Raw genomic sequence first — 23,133 nt, forward strand, 5'->3', positions numbered from 1 at the left:
GGCAGAACACACTATGACATAAATCGCAGCAAGATCCTTTTTGACCCATCTCCTAGAAAACAGGAAATAAAAAGAAAAATAAACAAATGGGACCTAATGAAACTTAAAAGCTTTTGCACCACACAGGAAACTATAAACAAGAAGAAAAGACAACCCTCAAAATGGGAGAAAATATTTGTAAATTAAGCAACTGACAAAGGATTAATCTCCCAAATATACAAGCAACACATGCAGCTCAATATCAAAAAAACCCAAACAACCCAATCCAAAAATGGGCAGAAGACCTAAACAGACTTTCTGCAAAGAAGATATACAGATTGCCAACAAACGTGTGAAAGGATGCTCAACATCACTAATCATTAGAAAAATGCAAATCAAAACTACAATGAGGTATCACTTCACACCAGTCAGAATGACCATCATAAAAACATCTACAAACCATAAATGCTAGAGGCGGTGTGGAGAAAATGGAACCTTCTTGCACTGTTGGTGGGAATGCATATTGATACAGCCACTATGGAGAACAGTATGGAGGTTCCTTAAAAAACTAAAAATAGAACTACCATATGACCCAGCAATCCCACTACTGGGTATATACCATGAGAAAACCATAATTCAAAAAGAGACATGTACCACAATGCTCATTGCAGCAGTATTTTCAATAGCCAGGACATGGCATGGAAGCAGCCTAAGTGTCCATCAACAGATAAATGGATAAAGAAGATGTGGCACATATATATAATGGACTATTACTCAGCCATTTCAAAAAAGAAATGAAATTGAACTAGTTGTAGTGAGGTAGATGGCCCTAGAGTCTGTTACACAGAGTGAAGTAACTCAGAAAGAGAAAAACAAATACTATACGCGCACACATATATATGGAATCTAAAAGGAAAAAAAATGTTCTGTAGAACCTAGGGCCAGGACAGGAATAAAGACACATATGTAGAGAATGGGCTTGATACATGGGGAGTGGGAAGCACAAGCTGGGATGAAGTGAGAGAGTAGCATTGACATATATACACTACCAAATGTAAAATAGATAGCTAGTGGGAAGAAGCTTCATAGCACAGGGAGATCAGTTCAGTGCTTTGTGACCACCTAGTGGGGTGGGATAGGGAGATTAGGAGGGAGACACAAGAGGGAGGAGATGTGGGGATATATGTATACATATAGCTGATTCACTTTGTTATAAAGCAGAAACTAACACAACATTGTAAAGCAATTATACTGCAATAAAGAGGTTAAAAAATTCTAGAAAAAGAGACTTCCTGTTTGAAACAAGTAAATACAGTCATAAGACATTATATATGAACCTCATGGTAACCACAAATCAAAAACCTACAATAGATACACAAAAACCATAGAGGAAAGAACACAAGCATACCATTAAAGAAAATCATTAACCCACAAAGGAGGAATCTAAAAAGAAGAGAAGACCTACAAAAACAACCAGAAAACAAGTTGTAAAATTGTAATAAGTACATATTTATCAATAATTATTTAAATTTCAACAGACTAATTGCTCTAATCAAAAGGCATTGGGTGGCTGATTTGAGAAAAAAAAAAAGACCATCTATATGCTGCTTACAAGAGACTCACATCAGAGGTCAAGAAATATACACAATGAAAGTGAGAGGATGCAAACAGAAATGTCAAAAGAAGGGTAGCAGTACTCATATCAGGCAAAATAGACTTTATAAGAAACTTTCACAACAGACAAAGAAAGACATTATATGAGGATAAAGGGATCAACAAAAGAAGAGGATATTACATTCATTACTATATAGGTATGCAATATAGGAACACCTAAATATAAAAAGCAAATGTTAACAGACATACAGGGAGAAATTTATAATAGTACAATTACAGTTGGGGACTTTAACACCCCACTGACATCACTGGATGGTCATCCAAACAGAAAATCAAGAAGGCAACAGTGGTCTTAAATGACGCAATAGACCAGTCGGACTTAATACATATGTACAGGACTTTACATCCAAAACCAGCAGAATACACATTCTTCTCAAGTGCATATGGAACATTCTCCAGGATAGATCACATGCCAGACCACAAAACAAGTCTCAACAAACTTGAGTGGATAAAAATTATGATATATAAAGTGTTTTTTCCCAAACAAAATGGTATGAAACTAGAAATCAACTACAGAAAGAAGAATCGGAAAATAACACGTGGAGACCAAACAACATGGTACTAAAAAAAACAATGGTTTGATGAAGAAATCAAAGGGGAAATCAGAAAATATGCCAAGACAAATGAAAATGGAAACACAACTTTTCAAAATTTATGGCATGTAGCAAAAGCAGTACTAAGAGGGAAGTTTACAGTGATACAGTTCTTCCTAAAGATATAAAAAATCCTCAAATAAACAACCTAACCTGCTACCTAAACGAATTAGAGAAAGAAGAATAAACAAAGCCCAAAGTCAGCAGAAGGAAGAAAATAATAAAGATCACAGAGGAAATAAATAAAACACAGACCACAAAAAGAAAAATATAAACTCAATGAAACCAACAGCTGGTTTTTTGAAAGGACAAAAAAAATGATAAACCTTTAGCTGTCTCACCAAGAAATAATGAGGACTCAAATAGACAAAATATGAAGTGAAAGAGGAGAAATAACAACTAACACCAGAGAGATTCAAAAAATCACGAGAACAGTATGAACATGCCAACAAATTGGACAACATAGAAAAAATGGGCAAATTTCTGGTGACCACACCTGCCAAGAATGAAACAAGGATAAACAGACAATTTGAACAGAACAATTACCAGTAGTGAAATTGAATTTGCAATTAAAAACTTCAAGCAAACACAAATCCAGAACTGAACAGCTTCATAGGTGAATTCTACTAAACATATAAAGAAGAACTAATAACTATCCTTCTCAAACTATTCCAAAAATTAGAGAACACAACACTCTCAAATTCTTTCTATGAGGCCACGATTACCCTGATACCAAAACCAGACTAAGATACTACAAAAACAGACATTTACAGGCCAATATATTTGATGAATATAGATGTAAAAATTCTCAACAAAATATTAGTAAACAAAATTCAACAATATATAAAAAGGATCATATACCATGATCAAGTTGGATTTATTCCAGGGATACAAGGCTGCTTCAGCATTCACAAATCAATCAGTGTGATTCACCAAAACGACAAAAGGAAGGATAAAAATCACATGATCATCTCAATAGATGCAGAAAAAGCATTTGACAAAATTCAACATCCATTCATGATAAAAACTCACCAAAGGGGATATAGAGGGAACATATCTCAACATAATAAAGGCAATTTATGGCAAACCCACAGCTAACATCATGCTCACTAGTGAAAAACTGAAAGTCTTTCCCCTAAAATTAGGAAAAAGACAAGGATGTCTACTTTCACCACTTCTATTTAACATAGTACTGGAAGTCCTGATCACAGTATGAGACAAGAAAAAGAAATAAAGACATCTAAATTGGAAGAGAAGAAGTACAACTGTCACTGTTTGCTGAAGATATGGTAATATACATAGAAAACCCTAAAGTCTCCACCAAAAATCAATTAGAACTAATAAATGAATTCAGTAAAGTTGCAGCATACAAGATTAATATACAGAAATCTGTTGCTTTTCTATACACTAATAGTGAACTATTAAAAAGAGAAAGCACTAAAACAATCCCACTTAAATTTGCATCAAAAAGAATAAAATACCTAGAAATAACTTAACCAAGGAGGTGAAGCACCTATACTCTGAAAACTATAATACATTGAAAAAGGAAACTGAAGATGATACAAAGAAATGGAAATATACCTCATGCTCTTGGATTGGAAGTATTAATATTGTTAAAATGGCCATACTACCCAAAGAAATCTACAGATCTAATGCAATCCCTATGAAAATGACATTTTTCACAGAACTAGAACAAGTAATCCTAAAAGTCATATTGAACCACAAAAGACCCTGAATTGACAAAGCAATGTGGAGAAAAAAGAACCAAGCTGGAGGTATCTTGGTCCCTGACTTCAGACTATACTACAAAGCTACAGTATTCAAAACAGCATGATACTGATACAAATACAGACACATAGATCAATGGAACAGAATAGAGAGCCCAGAAATAAACCCATGAACCTCTGGGAGAAAAAACAGTCTCTTTAATAAGTGCTGCTTTGAAAATTGGACAGCTAAGTGTAAAAATATGAAACCAGAACACTTTATCACACCACATACAAAAATAAACTCAAAATGGGTTAAGGATCTAAATGTAAGGCCTGAAGCAATAGAACTCCTAGAAAAGAACACAGGCATAACACTCTGAGATAAATTGTAGCAATATGTTTTTGGATCTGTCTTTTAAGGCAAAAGAAACAAAATAAAATATAAACAAATGTGATCTAATTAAATGTAAACGTTTTTACACATCAATGGAAACCACTAACAAAACAAAAAGACAACCTATGGAATGGGAGAAAATATTTGCTAATAATATGACTGAGAAGGTGTTACTTTCTAAAATATATAAATAGTTCATACAACTCTATATTAAAAATCCAAACAATGCAATTAAAAAATGGGCAGAAGATCTGAAGAGACAGTTTTCCAAAGAAGACATACAGATGGCCAACTGGCATATGAAAAAATGCTCAGCATCAGTAATCAGAGAAATGAAAATCAAAACCACAATAAGATATCACCTCATACCTCTCAAAATGGCTATCATCAAAAAGTCTACAAATATCAAATATTGGTGAGGACGTAGAGAAAATGGAACCCTAGTACACTGTTGCTCAGAATGTAAGTTGGTGCAGACACTATGAAAAATAATATGGAAGTTCCTCCAAAATCTAAAAATAGAACTACCACATGATCTGACAATTCTACTCCTGGGTATATATCTGAAGAAAACCAAAAACACTAATTTGAAAAGATACATGCACTCCAATGTTCATAGCAGCCCTATTTATAATAGCCAAGATATGGAAGCAACCTAAGTGTTCATTAACAGATGAATGGATAAAGAAGAAGTGATATATATATATATATATATATATATATATATATTTATATATACTACTCAGTGATATATATATAATATATATACTACTCAGCCATAAAAAAGAATTAAATTCTGCCATTTGCAAAAATGTGGATGGACCCAGAAGATATTATGCTTAGTGAAATTAGAGAAAGACAAAATCTCTGTGTTTTCTTTTATATGTGGAATATAAAAAATAAATAAAATGAATGCATATAACAAAACAGAAACAGATTCACGGATATAGAGAACAAACTAGTGGTTACCAGTGAGGAGAGGGACAGGGATGGATCACAAGTTTGGGGTATGGGATTAAGAGATACAAACTATTGTGTATAAAATGAATAAGCAACAAGGATATATTGTACAGCACACAGGAATATAGCCATTATTTTGTAGTAACTTTTAATGGAGCACAATCTATTAAAATGTTGAATCACTATGTTGTACTCCAGAAACTAATATAATATTGTAATCAACTATACTGCATTAAAAAAAGGAAAAAAAAACCCTCCGAAACATTTTCTGAGAATAAACATGATATTTCACAGACCTGTTAGAATCAGATGGTGCTACTGAAACCCATGGAGAAACACTGCAGGTTCACATAAAGGAAGGATTATGGGTTTTCCAGTGAAAACCCATGTGTGTAATCAACACACATGATCCAATAACCAAAATCCAAATTTGGAGTAGCCCAAAGAATGTGCAAATTATCAATCACACAAGTGTAATAAAAAAACAACGAAAAAACCCACTTTTTGTAACTAAAATAAGCCTTTTTCTGAAGTGAGGAAAGTACTTTCAGTTTACTTCATGGGTCACCCATGATGAAACATTTTCTACATCCTGTTAATCAGTTACTCAAAGCAGAATAAAAATGTATTTTATAATTGTCTAAAACTGTTGAGCCTAAGCAGAGTAAAATAAAAAAGCTTTGTTTGGGATTATCAAGATAGTAGATTATCACTAGAGTTAAAGTTAATTGTTTATGATGGACCTTAGTACTGTAACACGCCAAAGCATTCTCCCTTCAATCTTCCAATCTAATGATTGCTAGAAGTATATGTCACTAATAAAATGAAACATAAATGAAAATAATTCTTAAGTAAAAAAGATACCTGAGAAATATTCAAACATTTATTCTTATACAAAACTAACCAATAAGTATTTGTTGAATTCATACTATGTGCAGGTGTATCAGGCATTAGTGCAGTTAGTGAATAAGAAAGGTAAAGTCTCTCTCTTGTGGTATTTACTCTCTAGTGGGGATGACAGAGAGTAAGCAAGAAAAATAAATAAAAGTAACAATACATGCTGTGAAGAATGTAAAATAATGTTATATAAAGAGAACAACAGAGTAACAAGTTGGACTGTGAAAGACCACCTCAAGGAGGGATGTACAAGGAGGTACGCAGAAGAACAGTTTGTACAATAAAATAAATTGAAAACCACTTCAATGCCACCAATATTGGGAATACTAGATAAATTATGATATATCTATACAATGCAGCAGGTACAAGGGATAAAACATATGTAGTGAAAATTTAAAACTTCCACAATAATCGTTGAATTAAAAATTTAAGATGACAAGTGTTATATACAGTATGACAATATTTATGTTAAAATAGTGTTAATTTCTATGGCTACACATGTGTGTCAATGCATAAGTAGATGCCTGAAATTATACATAAAATATAAGTAGGAGTGACCTTGGAGAGGTGGTAGATGTGGAGACCCAAGTTATTAATGATTAATGGGGTCTTGTGCCTTAGCTGTTATGTTTTGTTTTACGAGTAAAAGATACTCATGCATTATTTTTGTAATTAAAATTTAACTTTAAATATTTAAAAGTAAGGCAACTTGATATTGCCAGAGGGGAGGGGAGATGGGTGTGGGTGAAATGGGTAAAGGGGGAGGGTCAAACCCTCCAGTTACAAAATGAATTGAACCTGGTAATGTAATGTACAGTACACAGGGGATGACTATAGTTAATAATATCAGATTGCAAAGTTGAAAATTGCTGCGAGTAAATCTTAAAAGTTCTTAAAGAAAAAGAATTTGTAACTATGTATGGTGACAGATGGTAACTAGACTTACTGTGGTGATCATTTAGCAGTGTATACAAATAGTGAATCATATTTCACATCTGAAACTAATATAATATTATATGTCAAATATACCTCAATAAAAAATTAAGGCAATTTGATTATGTAAACCAAAATTAAAAGACAACTTCTAATTTCAATTTTGTTACTGCAATCTTGAAAACACCATTTAGATCAATGCTTTTCTGTGTAAAAAGGAATAGCTGTATCTCTTCATTAACTATTTTTAGAGGTCTTATACTCAAAGTTAACATCATTGCATCGATAAAACTATTGTGTATGTGAACATGAGAGAGTGACATGGACATATATACACTACCAAACGTAAAATAGATAGCTAGTGGGAAGCAGCCGCATAGCACAAGGAGATCAGCTCGGTGCTTTGTGACCATCTAGAGGAGTGGGATAGGGAGGGTGGGAGGGAGGGAGACGCAAGAGGAAAGAGATATGGGAACATATGTATATGTATAACTGAATCACTTTGTTATAAAGCAGAAACTAACACACCATTGTAATGCAATTATACTCCAATAAAGATGTTAAAAAAAAAAAAAACAGAAGAACAGATGTGAAGAAAGAAAATAAAGTTGTCTTAAACTTCATTGTTTAAAACTCACCCAGAAAAGCAATTTAATGATGAAAGAGTCTGGTGAAACGTGTGATGGGATGGAAGTTCTGTCACAGTGGAAAGCTTTTTGATCACTTTTCAGATACATCAAGGAAACATGAACTGCACTGATCTCTGGAGATAATCTGATCTGAAAGGCAGCTAAGCACACCTCCTATCGCTGAATTGTTTTCTTCAAGGACAACTAAAAAGCTGAAGTTTGTAAAGCTAAGACATGTTCTTTGTGATGGATAAGAGTCAGCAGATGTTAGAGAAAACAGAGCATGATTGATTCCTAAACTTAACACTGACCTCAAGACCCAACAGTTTTATAAATTAAACTTAAAACCTTAGAAAAACTGTGAAAGCAAACCCAGAGAGGCACAGAATAAGGGAATATTGTTTCTTCTGTAATATCCCTGTAAGTCCCAAAGGTCTTTTGGAATAACCAGCACGTTCCCCTTTATGGATCACATAGAAATACATTCTACCCACTAAAAAGGTAATAAAACTAAATAAAAGTTGGTTATTATTCATGGAGATATGCAAGTATCTGTAATCAGGTGCTTAAGATGGCATGCTTTTCTTGAGTAGAAAACGTTCAATTAGATTTTTGTAGGCTTTTATTTTTCCCTTGTCTGTACAACATACTAAACAGTGCCTTAGAATATACTACCAGCATCTTCTCTGGCTATTGGTAAAGAGGAAATCTTGCAAAAATTCTATGACCACGGATTTCTCTATGTGGTTTTAAAAAGAAAAAACAAATGACATCAGTGAGAAACATCCAGCTCATGTTATCACCAGACAAGTTGGGATTCTCCATATGCACTACGGTTCCTAGGAGAAGAGGATCCCTAGAATATCAGAATCTATAGCAAAAAATCATGCTTAATATCATTGATTTTTCACCCACATAAATACTAGTTTAAATTACATCAGTATCCTAAGAATTAGCACATTTCCAGTAGGTTTGCTCTTTACCTAGAAAGTCTAAGAATGTCCCTCTTCTAGACTCTCCATAACTACTGATGAGAAACAAGTAACATCATAAAACTTTAGATGTAGATCCGATTTAGGGTGAAGAACATGGGGGGAAATCATAGAATACATAGAACCCAACAATGTGGTGTGTTAACTGACAGCATATACATGGTGGTATTAGCTTTTGAGATTGATTGACATTTATCTCCCCTCCATGCAAAACAAAACAAACCAAGATTGTATAACCTGGCTACTACACTGAAATAAACCCACAGAAGTACTTAAAGTATGGGAGTCTAATTAGTCCTTAATCATGGATTTTTCTGCTCTTTGAGACCTTAGAATCTCATAGCATTACCAATGAGATTAAGATGATTTTGACCAGATATATTGCAATTACTTGTTACAAACAAAGTAATACATGGAAGAATTATTCATCCTTACTATATGAATAAGAAAATTAAATGTCACTCAATGTTTTTATAACAAAACAATTTGGAAGGACCATATAAATATCGCATTACTCTGATAATAGATTCAAGGTCATACCTTGAATAGATTCAAGGTAATGTATTGGCTAAATGACCATATAGATTGCTATTTTATTCTGCGATTCTAAGCTGAATTACTAGGGCAAAATGTTGAAATAGCATCTGAGCTCCTATAATTTTAAAATATTAGAGCTTTTAAAAATCCTCATGGAATTCACATCGCAATGTGCCTTACACATCAGGTAATGCAATCCTACCTTGGGATGTAACCTGATGGCATCATCACACACAAACACATTCATCATGCTGTCCTACAGATTCAAAAAGAAGACTGCTTTCTCTCCTAGTGTAACTCACATCCCACTAACTTATCATATTTTTGTTGACTAGAAAGCAGCTGAAATAACTTAATGTGCTTTGAATGTTTAGTCCAAAGTCATGTAAGAAAACATCTGTCACTTACGTTTTTGAGTCCCATAACACACAATAAGGATTCAAAGTACCCTAAAAATAAGCAGAGAAAGAATAAATGTATCTTGAGTACATACATAAAAAACTGAAGGATTATGTGAAATGCAAAAAGAATGGCACATTTCTTATCCTGCAGTAAGATTCTTTAAGGATTCCACCTCTATTTTTTTGCTTTAAAAATTTGCATGTCCTTTCTCATAGGTTTAATGGCCCATTTTATGAAATTTTATTCATGAAAACTTTACGTTTATTCCAAACATCATAACGCATAGTTGTTTTTTTTTAAATTATAAGTGAAGGCCTCATAAATGACGAGGTACATACTTTGATGATTTCTATTTCATTTTTTCCCCTAAAATAGTAACTGCTGGATTATTTCTTTTAAGAAGCCAAAGTATTTTCAATATCTAATATTTATAATATTTATAATAATTCAATCACAGTGAAACTTTCTGCATTAGGCACACCTGCCACTTCCTCTTCAGCCTCCAGTGGTGCAGCTTCCAAAAGGCAAGACATGGCTGCATTAATTGTCCATTTCCAGAGAGTCTGTAGACTTGCAATATTTTCTTAATCAACAGATCATATTCCTATAAAATCACATCTAATAAAACTATGGGAAAAACATGCTAAATGTTTATTCAGTTTAATCATTATGTAATGAGTAGCCACAATGATCTTCAGCACGACACAATGAGTTTTCCACATTGGATTATCCACCAAGTACCTTCTGTTTTGAAGAGACTAATTGTTGGAATGTTTTTCTTTCTGTCTTTCTGTCACATTCATTGGGCCCTATTTTTCCCGTTGAAACTAACCTAGTAATTCTTCTTCTCTGATGTTGTGAGCTATCCACAGATCCTCTTCTCTTTTCTATTAAACACACTCAGTAGCTTTCAAGTTCTCTCATCCTCCACGACATTCATCTCCTGGAGCACACACTTTAAAGTGTGTCTAGGGAACCCATCCACCTGTGTCCTACCTGCACAGGACAAAGCGGTACTATTGCCTCTGCAATGTAGGTGCCATATGCCTAATAATACATTCCAACGGTGTATGGGATATTTTGGTAATCTTCCCCTGAGCTTGACAGGTATTATTACCCACTGAAGTCTCTCAGGAGCTTTTTGAATTCTGATTTTGACATCACATATATTCACTCTTTAACTTTGTGTCACTGCATGATTAAGAAACAAACATGGTATCTATGGGCTCATCCAACAAGTCAGTGATAAAAGTGATGAATAGGCCAAGGCAGGTGAAATTTATAGTCCTGAAACAGCCTACTGGCTGCTTCCCGCAGTGGGTCATGCTCCCTCAGAGAACCTGCCCTCGGTCTTGTTTCCAAGTAGATAATCACTGGTGTGTATCTGGCAAAGCAACATCTTTAAAAGTCTAGGCAAGTTCTTTGTGAAACACTGCCTTTCTAAGTGCTGTTCACTGAGTCCATTCTAGAATTCCACTAGGAAAAAGAAACTTAGCTCATTATTCTAAAACTGGTGAAATTTACCCCAACTTTCATTATTCATTTTAATTGGGATATTGACTAACTCCCATATTTTAGCACCATTAACATTCTCCAAAATCCCTCAAAGACCACATCTCTAATGCATCCTTCTTATCGGATGCTCATACCTATAAACTATGCTCTTAGAACATAAAAAAATATTCCCTTCCCTGAAATGGGTTATAGCCTTACAGAGATTGAAGAGGAGCACACATAGAATGTTCATGGAATAACAAAGAAAGAGACATGCTCATATAAATGTCACTAGTTGATAATTTACTTTTTAAAGGACAAATTATGGACAGAGCATCATGGCCTGTGTCAGAGAGAGTTCCATGGAATAAATGGGCCCTTTTCTAGTTCTCACAGGAGCCATAGACATGGATGTTCAAGACATGGGGAGGGCGATAGTGTTTCAAATTGGTTTCTTTCTCTGTCCTATGAGACCCGGTCTGGTTTTACCTGAAATCCTCATACAGCTTGTGACTTTCTAAGGAATCCTCAGCAGAGCTACAATGTCATATAATAAAGTTATGCTATGTTTATCTAGGGTTCTGTTCAAAAGAGCTCAGAGCACTTTTTAGAAAGAAAATTATCCCTGGAGTATGACAATGAAGGTCATGGGAGTATACATGTCATGGATATAGACTGTATGCATAGGTGAGGACCTTGAGATTACAGGTCCTCTACATCGAGTTCACTTCTTCAGTAATGTACGAGTGAGATTAAGTTCAATCTCTATATAAACCAAAGCAGGATACTGATTATAGGATTACTGTTTCATAATTAGAGCTCATAACAGGTTACGACAAAAGATAATAATATTAGAAAAGAAATAGAATATGAACTTAATTGTTTAGATATCACCTTCCATTTTACCCCTCGAAAGACACTAATTTCCACCTTAAAACGAAAGTATAAAGGTGAGAAATGCCTCTTCTACTCTTATCCATGCCTCTGTCAACCCTCAGTTTCACCCACTACCTTTCTCACCCCTCACCCCTTAGACCTCATGATTCTCTCTCTTTCTGTCCTTGTGAAAATTTAGAAACAATCCACATGAGAATTATAGGTTCCGAAACACACCACGCAATCTTGCATTTCACTGTACATTCCGGACCTACACAAAAGACAGGCACCCCTCTGTGAACATTCATTCCAGAACAGTCACCCATACGTGGGCCTATGAGCTGAGGTCAGTTATGGAAACATCTGAAGTTTACAAAAATAGGCAGAACAAACAAACTAGAGGAATCTTAGTACCTGGATAGACCAGTCACTTAGAGAATAAGAATGCGAGATGGTAAAGAAAGCAAAACCCAATGATGAATGAATTCTATACATGAAAAAAAAAAACCCAGAAAACCTGGCTAAAGGAAACCACTTGTAAAATATTTGTTATAATTTTCAGATACTTTTCTCAAAGGTACTCTGCTGCAAGATCTGTTATGAGGAATTTACAGAAAATCAATAACAGGAAATGGCAAGCCCGACAGAGAGCGGGAACAAAACGAATGACAGAAGCAAGAGGCAAATAGGTAGGCTGTGAACCAACTCACAAAAGTGGATTTAAGAAAAGCATGAAACTAAGAAAGCAAAAGCTGTCAGGTAAATGAGTCAAACCGGCTAGAGAAGATTAATTTATAGAGCTGTCAATATAATTGACACTTAAAATATTAAAATTGAATGTATTTGAAAACTTTTGGAAAGAATACGTTGTTCTTGAAAAACATATTTTTGGCCAAAAAACTGTCTCTTGACTCCACTGAAAACAGTATAGTTGAACTTGAGTTAAACATTTGTACTCACCCACTTTTAAGCGTTTAAAAATGTACCGTGACCCAAGTTTTCTAATTACCATAGATGTTCTACACAGCACTTTTAGTGCTTTAACAGTCTTTGATATTTTCTTTTACTTCTCTTCTCTGTCTCATCAAGCAAACCATTACTGATCATCCTTGACTGGTGATGGGGTTACATTCTGATAAACCCATTGCAAGTTGAAAATATCATACGTTGACAATGCACTTCATACACCTAACCTACAGAACATAATCGCTTAGCCTAGCCTACCTTAAATGTGCTCGGAACACTTACATCAGCCTACATCTGGGCAAAGTCATCGAACACAAGGCCTTTTTTAATAAAAACGTTGAATATATCATGTAATTTATTGAATACTGTACTGGAAGTGAAATGCAGAAAGGTTGTATGGTTACAGAATGGTCATAAGTATATCAGTTGTGCACACTTGTGGTTGTGTGGCTGACTTGGAGCTGTGGACCACTGCCCAGCATCATATGAGAGTACCCTACTGCATATCTCTAGCCCAGAAAAAGATCAAAATTCAAAATTCTAAGTATGGTTTCCACTGAATGCGTATCACATTCCCGCCATCATAAAGTCAAAAACTCGTAAATTGGTGACTGTCGGTGTATCTATTTAACAATACAATACATCACTGGCTTTGTCCATGTATTTTTATAGGTGGTTCTCTCTTTTCCTCTGATCTTCATAACTTTTCTATTTTCTTGTTTGCAGAATAGGGAATTTAGACATCTTTTCTAGCCCTAGCCCTTAATGATTCTAGAATGACATTTATAAATGAATTCCTTTTCTTTTACAAAACTCTCTTCCAAGTCTTTTTTTTCCCCTATGGAATGTTTTCAAAACATCTCACTATGGTATAGAGAGAAGAAGTCAGAAGAGTGAGCCAGGAAGATGATCAAAACAAGCTCATGCATTCATGCAAAAGTCACTTAGCAAACACCTGTAACATTCCAGACACCTTGGAGGCACTGGGGCTACAGCATTGAACAAAACAAAATCCTTGCCTCATACACTTAGCTATAGTGAAGGGGGCAGGGAGAGAGACAAAAAACATAAAGAAGTAAATATATAATATGCTAGGTGGTAATATGTGTTATGATGAAAAGTAAAATACATGAGTAGGAAAGACTGGGAAGTTGAATGGATTGCAATTTTGTATATTGAAAAGGCTTCACCAATAAGATGATACCTGAACAAATGCCTGAAGGAAGTCATTTACAGAAAAGATAAAAGTCACAATAAACATGAATGCTGAACCAAGTTACTTTAATTTGTCCTTGGTGCTTTTAAGTTCTGAATAAATTCAATTCACATGCTATCTTAATTACACTCTTGCTATCTTCATTATTTTCAAGGCGTTTTCTCTGGACCTACTCTTGAATCACCTGGGATGCTGATGAAAAATGTAGGTTCCTTGGCTCCAGGAATTTTGAGATTGGGGCTTAACTTAGGAACATACATTCTAACGACTCCCTCCACTCCTTATAATTTTTTAATCTATATCACATTTGTAGAAGCATGGACACACAACAGAAATAACATGGTTACTTCACTCTGCTTTTCTTTACATTTTCGAATGCTTAGTCCTCATATGTCACAGTAAATTCCTAATCTGGACCTCTTAACTTTCTTGTACCTTTCATAGTCCTCTTGAAACAAAAAATATTCTCTTGTCTGTAGAGGTAAAGCAAGCTCATAGACAAAGCTTCTAAGGACTTGGAGAAGGCCAGTGACCTCCTTGTCACTCTTTCAATATTTCCAGTGCTCTGAGCAAGATGTTCCAGGGTGAGTCCTTGTGTCACATCTTCCAGTGAATTGCACATTGAGTTCTTGTACGTGGACAGGAGAAAGACTGTTCAACTGAGACTCCAAAGCCTCTCTTCATTTCCAAAACTTTAGATATAAAGGCATTACATTAATAATATCTGGATTTTGCTAAGCTTACCCTTTTTCTATCCCCACTGTTAATTATATTTCTTATATAACTGCACAAACAGATTTTGGGAATTCCTAAGAACATTTCCAAAATACCTGACCTGACCCACAAAAGACTAATTTATATCCTGCCTATAATTCTACTACTTGAGAAAAGTCACGTTTTAAAACGCTCAGGAATGCATTCTAAGGGAAGTAAGATTCTCGTAGATGTAAATTTTTCCACAGTCAAATCTCTGACAGGTCACGAAAGCTGATCAGTGTGAAAGGGAGCCCTTTCTGGATTATGCCTTCTAACATATAAACATCTTCACAATCCCTGAAAACGTAATACACCATCCAAGGGGATGATGCAGTTGAAAAGGTATCATATCACATGCAACTCTACAATAGGAAGACAGTCTGTTGAATGTTCTCCATACCTCTTCTCAAGGTTTTGAGAGTATTTTAGTATTTCTAAGTGATACTTAAAAAGAGTTAAATCTGGGTCTAACTCTCATTTTTTGACGGGGTAGCTGACATATACCTGAAGTCCAAAGAGCCTCATTGAGAATGCAATACTTTTCTTACTTAAAAGGAAATGGAGATATGGAATTTTTCAATTTATTTACATGAGTTCTACAGAAAGCACCTCATTGAGAACCAGTTAAATCAAGAAGATGGAAAAGGAATAGCTGTCTTTAGCTAAAGCAGAAGAGCATAGAGGCCACTGAAGTGAGGAAGGCAGAGTATGGTTCTATCAAGACAAGTCACGTCTTCCAGGACCTGGCAGCCATTCAGTTAGAACACAAGGGGAGGGCACGTGTGTAATCCAGCCTCTGCTATCTGGTTACTCAGGACCCCAACTTAACCAGATGACACTATTTTTGTGTCTCTAATTTCTTAGATATATCACTAGTCACTGAATGTACATTATTTCCTGACAAATACTTTCTATTTGACATGTGGGAAGTAGTAAAAGTAGAACCACTATCAGAAATTATTTATATGTGCATCCTTCAAAGAAAATCATTGCCTCCACATATATGTCTTAGAGTGTCTTCCCCATATGTGACTGCATCATTTCCAACAATGGCTATACAAGTCTGGGTGCACCTCTCAAAAAACAAATGGTTTATCTGTGGGTAAAACTCTCCAAGGTTGAAGTGGCAAATAACTTTAATAAATAAACACTCAAATAACTAGATTCCATATAGATATAGCATACAGCTTGTCTTTTCCTTTTATATCCAAGAGGTTGTAACAATGTGTCCTAGTAGTGCTTTTATGGGGTTGTAGCAGAGACAAGGGCTGGCCAGGCTGTTTTGCACAGTTCCAATCTATCGGCTGCCAGCAGAGAAGTTTTGCTAAATTGCTTCAAGAGCACAACACATCTACAAATATCAGAGTTGCTCCTGGCATCCTCCAGTTTTCCCTAATATCCCACCACCACTTTACAATGGCCATTCTCATTGTCTGGTGATTCCTTTAATCAAATTCCTAAAATGTTAGCATGATAATCAGCATGGAAAAATGTAATCTCTAGTTGCTAACTGACTTTCATTGAGTAATATATTATCATTATTGTAGTTTATCTGATTCAAAATGTCACTGTTACTGTATGCATATATATTATTTTCATAATCAAAAAAATAATTTTGCAATGCTCCAATGCAGGGTTATTAGTTTTCTATTGCTGCTGTAACAAATTACCACATACTTAGCAGCATAGAACAACACAGATTTATTATATCACGGTTTCTGTGTGTCATGAGTCCGGTGAGCTTAGCTGGGTTTCTGCTCAAGAAATTCACAAGGCTGGTATCAGAATGTTAGCAGGAATGCAGTCCTTTCTGGATATGGGGATGAATCCACATCTAGGCTCGTTCGGGTCTCAGGAGGATTCAGTTCCTTGTAGTTGTAGGACTGAGGTCCACATTTCCTTCCTGGTTGATAACCAGGGGTTATTTTCAGCTTTTAGAGGCTGCCCATATTCCTTGGCTTGTGGCCCTCATCCTTCATCCTCAAAGTCAGCAATGGCAGGGTGAGTCCTTCTTACCTTGCATCTCTCTGACCATAGCCGGGAAAGGCTTTCCAATTTTAATGGATCATGTGATTAAACTGGATCTACTCACATAATCCAGGATAAATGCCCCATCTCAAGGTTCTTACCCTTAATCCCATCTGCAAAGTCCCTTCTGACATGTAATATAATATATTCACAAGTTATGGGGGTTAGGATATGGGCATCTTTGGGGGGCCACATTCTCTTTACCATACAGGGGGTGACAACTTATGCAGTCCAGGGGCCAAATCTGGCTTGCTACCTACTTTGTAAATGATATTTTGTTGTAACAGAGCCACATCCATTTTCATATATTGTCTCTGGTTGCTGTCACACAACAGCATAGCTGAGTAGATGAGACAAAGACCATTATAGCTCATATGTCTAACCTGACTCAACTGAAAATGTTTGCTGACCCCTGCTCCAACAATAGCATAATTAGTCTAAAATATTTTTGAAGAATATCAATGTTGTATTATGAATAAGAATAAACTGAATGTGAAATGTAAGTGGGAAGAATGCTTACTCAAGTTTAGGAATTTAGGATAAAACCAAAAAAAAAAAAAAAACTGTAGCTAGATAATTTCTATCTCAATTGAAGCCGTTGGCAGCACCATCAATCTACCTGTCTACTTAGCATTTCAAGACTCTCCCATAAAAACTACCAAGGGGGTTTTAAGCAGGCAAAACATCAGAAATCTTTTCCAAATGGACGCAAGCTAGGGTAGAAAAGTAAATTTAAAAGTAAAGGGATATGGGCTTCCCTGGTGGCGCAGTGGTTAAGGGTCTGCCTGCCGATGCAGGGACGTGGGTTCGTGCCCCGGTCCGAGAGGGTCCCACATGCCACGGAGCAGCTGGGCCTGTGAGCCGTGGCCGCTGAGCCTGCGCCTCCGGAGCCTGTGCTCCACAACGGGAGAGGCCACAATAGTGAGAGGCCCGCGTACCGCAAAAAAAAAAAAAAAAAAAAAAGTAAAGTGATAAAAACGCCCCTTTGTAGAAATCATAGATGTATAGAATGAACTTCTTTAAGCTTTGCCAAGTGAGTTTTAATTTGCTGGGTTGTTATCAGCCTTTGCTATTCATGAAAATCACTGATGAATGTTGGAATTTCTTTTCATTGTTTTTCATGTTAATGGTAAAAAGCATATTCATCACAGTTTTCCATTGTGTTTTCCACTATGATTTACAAAGGCCATGGCTCATGATTAATTTTAGTTTATACACATAAAACAAACTCCTTAATTTGTTAGATAGATCCTGTTAGTATGCCAGCAAATACAGCAAATAAAACCGCAAGCCCCAATTCCCATGAGATCTTTTGTGAATATGACCAACTTGAGAACTACAAAAAAACCCAGTGGATTTTCCTCAGTCCTGAAAGAGAGCAGGTTGGTCCTACCTAGACCATGAGAGTTGTTGCTTAGAGGAAGAAATAAAAGGAAAGGCGAAAATAGACTGCAGAGGCTGCAGGCCAGGGTAGTCCAATGTGTCCTTCCACCAGAAATGCAACTACATTTAAGACTTTTTATTTGAAAAAAGTGAACTTTCAGGCTTGCAAAGTTGATACAGCACAACATAACTAAAATGCATTTATTTTCTTATTCTTCTAACTCATCTTTTAACGATAAGGATGTTATATATCTTGGAAATTCACAGCAGGCTCAGATCTGTCAGGACCAAGGCATCCTAATGGTGGGTGTGAGCATGTGTGCATGCGTGTTTGCTTATGTGTGCACATATAGGTGCTTATGCTGCACTTATTTAGGTCCCAATAACGACTTTCAATAAATGTATTAACTTTCCTTGCACTTTACGGAACCTAACAATATTGATAAGTATAAATGTCACACTGAAGAAACCTTAAGTAATATGAAAAACAAAATTATTTTTCTCAGAAAAGCAAATTTGGGATTTCCTATAATCAAGCAATTGCTATGCCCAAGCACTAAGGACCACAAACTCAGACTCTACAGATTATAACAATAAAGCCATGAGCCTAGAAAACTGAACTAAGAATACTATCTTACTCTTTAATGACTTAGGAACTGGTTAAAACTGCAAATGGCTTTGCTGAATACAATTTGAAATTTCAAGTTTTCATGTTCCATTACCTATTCCTACCAGTTCCCAAGGGCCTTATTACACTTAACATACTTTAAATGTTATTTATTTAAAAGCTGTTTAAAAAAGAACATGTTTTGTTTAAATAATGTTAACAGGCTTTTCCCTAGACTCATTATAACTATTAATTTCCTTTCTTCATTTTTTTTGCACATGGTGTATACAACAGATACAATTTGCAAGTCATTATTCTCTTCTGAGCTTAGAAAAGTGCAGCAGATACATTTGCTATAAGAAAATAGGTGAAAGTAGACAGTCTTGATATAAGCAAGATGTCATATCTAAAATAGCTCAACTTTGAAGGCAATACCAATGATAATACATCTGTATCTACATAGTTATAGTGACATTTCAGCTTGTTCTAATCAATTTTAATTTTCATGTTTAAGATACATCTTTTCTTCACATTTTAGTGAAGACTATTATATGTCAGCATAGGCTCTTTTGACTCTCTCTTCAATGAAAATAAACTAAAATCAGAGCATACTTTACAAGACACTCAATAAACCAGTCATATATTCCTTCTCTCCGTGTACATTAAAGTCCTTAACAAAATCTAATCTGCATGGTAAGTATAAATATCAATACAACAAGCACTGGAAATTTTAAACAGTAGAACGTGAAGGACTGTAGGTGTGGTAAGACAATGATGTGGGAGGTATCTATAAAGTGGAGGGAACAGACTTCCCTGGCTGTCCAGTGGTTAAGACTCCGCCTTCCAATGCAGGGGCTGCGGGTTCTATCCCTGGTCGGGGAGCTAAGATCCTACATGCCTCGCAGCCAAAACACCAAAACATAAAACAGAAGTAATATTGTAACAAATCCAATAAAAACTTTAAAAAGCGAAGTGGAGGAAAGAAATGAGGGATGGAGGAGCCCAGAGAATCTCCACCATGTGCCTGGGAATCAGGGCGGCCTCTGAGGACAGGCACAGGTGGGCGCTGTTCCTGACACAGGACGGACGCGGGTGGGAGCACCTCGAGGCATTTTCTTCTCCAGACTAAACTTTTCTCCTTCTCCCTCAGACCCTTTGTGTAACGGATTTGTCTATATTCTCTTAAATCTAGGCCTTCCAGAGTAGAGTATTGTTTTAGGAATCTGGTCAACTCACTCACTCAAAGTACTGAAAGAATTAATTCTAAGTGACTTGCAGTAATCATCTCACCATTCTTATATTCTGACTTTCATTGCCACTCCAGAGTGTAGCTGGTGCTTCATAAAATTTATTGACCATACACTCTGGTTTCCATATGTAGAAAATAAATTTTTTCTACATGATTTATCTCTTTTGAAATTGGGCTGACAATATATGCCCCCAGAAAAGTTTGACTCAAAGCTTAAATCTGTTCATTTCAAATAGTTCTCTTGAATTGAAATAATGAGATTGTTTTATCAACACTATTTTTAAGGTTACTCTTTCTTCAGCTTATGAAAAAAAATGCCATTTAATTAACATGTCCTTTAAATTCTCAATAGTGATTTTATCTTTATTTAGGAAAGTTTTGTGAATGTTCATTTACAGAATTGTGACATTCTGACATTGCATTGTTTTTCCAGTAAGCAATTCAGGGAATTATTATCTCTTACTGTGTTTCACCAATGCTTATAACTGGATAGACATTACCATGATAAACAATATATACACACAAATATGTAAATAAATATTTTATAATACATGTTGAAGGTACACAGTTCCTTATTCAAAAATTATGTTAAAAGTATCTCCTAGCTTTCAGTGCAGTGATGAGATTAGGGTCATTAAAGGTATGAGGAGGTAGATATAACAGAAATAAAATACATTGTCAAAGTTAGATAGAACCCGTATGGTCATATTTTGGCAAAACTGGGAAAAGGCCAAATAGTTTAAGTATCAATCATGATGTTTAAAAGTTACTGCTGAGAGATTTGAGATTTTCATTAAACAATCTAGGAAGCTGGAACACCTTTGTAAAAAGTGGTTTATATGGAAGATAATTGTCATTTTTTAATAAAATGAAGCGGAGTTTTTTAAAATCAGCAATTATAAAATACTGGAGATGTACAGGTTTTGTAAACTAAAAGATGTGAGAATCAATTTCATCATGTCATTCACTAACTATATGAACTTGGGAAAATCACAATCATTTTGTGCTTTCCATAATTGTATGCAAAGGTCAAGTTCATAGAAACTTTGCAAGGGATTAAAAAAAAAAGCTATGTATATGCAACATATGAGACAGTTTAACACAGGAATTGTAAAAGCATTATTAAGAAAGTCTTAATAGGAATCACTTTCCTTGCCCCTTAAATCAATGATTTAGGTATTTAAGGTGGATGCATAAAGGATAAGTAGATATTTTAAATTTCTACATAAGGCCTGAACAAGGTCTAAAGAATTTCAGTTGCAGGTGGATGGATTTAACAGAGGGTTCTTGTCATTCTGGATGGAAGAGCTGGATTTGAATCACTGGAGGACCCAAACAGTTACAAGGAGGCTCCTCTGATCCTGGGTGTAGCACCAGCGTGTAGCACTTTAAAAAGCTGCTTCACTGACTCTCCTACCCTGGGGTACCCTGAAGGACATCACTGCCCTTTGCTTTATGCTGGTAGCTTCTGTTGCTGCATGCATCTTAAATCTGTGTGTTTACATGGCAATCTTCCTCACCATGTGGCAAGACTGGTTCTTTCATCTTGATCTCCCCCACTTCTTAGCTTAGAGCCCAATAAAGATGTGGGCACTGACAAATTATAAACTATTATCCTGGAGAAATTGAAGAGAGTTTTATCATGAACCAAAGCATAGGATAATGTGTCATTTTGTTTTTATATCATACATATCTTCATAACAAATTAATTCGTTTGCAACTCTAAAGAGTTTAGAAAATGTGTTCTGGTCTTATAAGTCAAAAGAAGGACTGTTAACCTTCTTTAAAAGGTAAATTCTACAAGCAACTCAATGCCAAGTGGATGATACTTACATTAGCCAAATGAGCTAGTTCTATCTCCAGGAATGAATCAGTTGTCTTAGGTTCAGGCCTTATGGTGACCACGATGATTTTGGAATTAACGACAGTATAATTTCTGAAACAGAATAATTATGATTAAAATGAGACAGGATTGATGATGAATATTAATTCCTACTGTTCAATACATGTTGTGATGACATTTTTAATAAATGTATCCTAAGCAAAGACATAGAAACATCGCTCAAATAGATTTAAAACATGATACTGAACTACTATTCATGAAAAGATACAGTTGATTTTTTGTTATAAATATACCCGATCTGGAACTAGAAAACTTTAGGGGGAGAAAGCTATTGCTGACTGTTACCATTTTAAAGGCAGGAAAGATGGAAAAGCAATAGCGCTAACAATTACTTAAATCTGATTCACCTGCGAGACAGGTGGATCATGAATTCAAACCTTCAGGCAATCTTTAAATGAATATAATCCAGTCATCTCAAGGTGGACCTAACAGTTTGGTTTTCCAAGAGACCAAATATTCTTCTTGCAAAGAGCTGTCTTGGTGTTTGTTTTTAAACTATCTCAAAATTCGTTAAGATGAATGATTAGAAAATGGTGTAGAATGAAAACAAGTAGAATTTAAATATCAATAAACTTTGTTGCTAATTACTGACCATCATTCATTTCAACAATAGAGATATACAGGCCACTTCTTTATCTCAACATGCTAGATGTAAAGAACACATTTGCATTTGGAAATATCTCACCAGTACAGTTCATTCACAAAGAAGTTTTAAATATAATCATATTTACAAGCTACAAAAAAATTATCCCTAAATATAAACATGTAAAGTGGAACCAGCTCTTTCTTGCATATACAGGTTTTCATCCAACATATATAAAATGCTATACACCTCCTGTAATATAGAGATTTAAAGATTTTATTGTATTTTAGTTATTTGAAGAAATAAATATATATATACATATATATGTATATATATATGTGTATATATATATATATATTCATCCTTCCTTTTT

General features: G+C 35.2%; 1 protein-coding gene across 1 annotated transcript in view; it reads right to left on the bottom strand.

Annotated features, from left to right (window-relative positions):
- Positions 1–23,133, bottom strand: part of ADGRB3 (adhesion G protein-coupled receptor B3) — a 791,667-nt gene that overhangs the window by 317,982 nt on the left and 450,552 nt on the right. Inside the window, exons 14-15 of the mRNA XM_060167396.1 lie at positions 22,108–22,210; positions 9,706–9,746 (exon numbers count right to left, since the gene is read on the bottom strand). Of these exons, the coding sequence (XP_060023379.1) occupies positions 9,706–9,746; positions 22,108–22,210 (144 nt within the window). The remainder of the gene's footprint in view (positions 1–9,705; positions 9,747–22,107; positions 22,211–23,133) is intronic.

This window comes from Lagenorhynchus albirostris, chromosome 12, assembly GCF_949774975.1.
Source record: "Lagenorhynchus albirostris chromosome 12, mLagAlb1.1, whole genome shotgun sequence".
Taxonomy (NCBI): Eukaryota; Metazoa; Chordata; class Mammalia; order Artiodactyla; family Delphinidae; genus Lagenorhynchus; species Lagenorhynchus albirostris.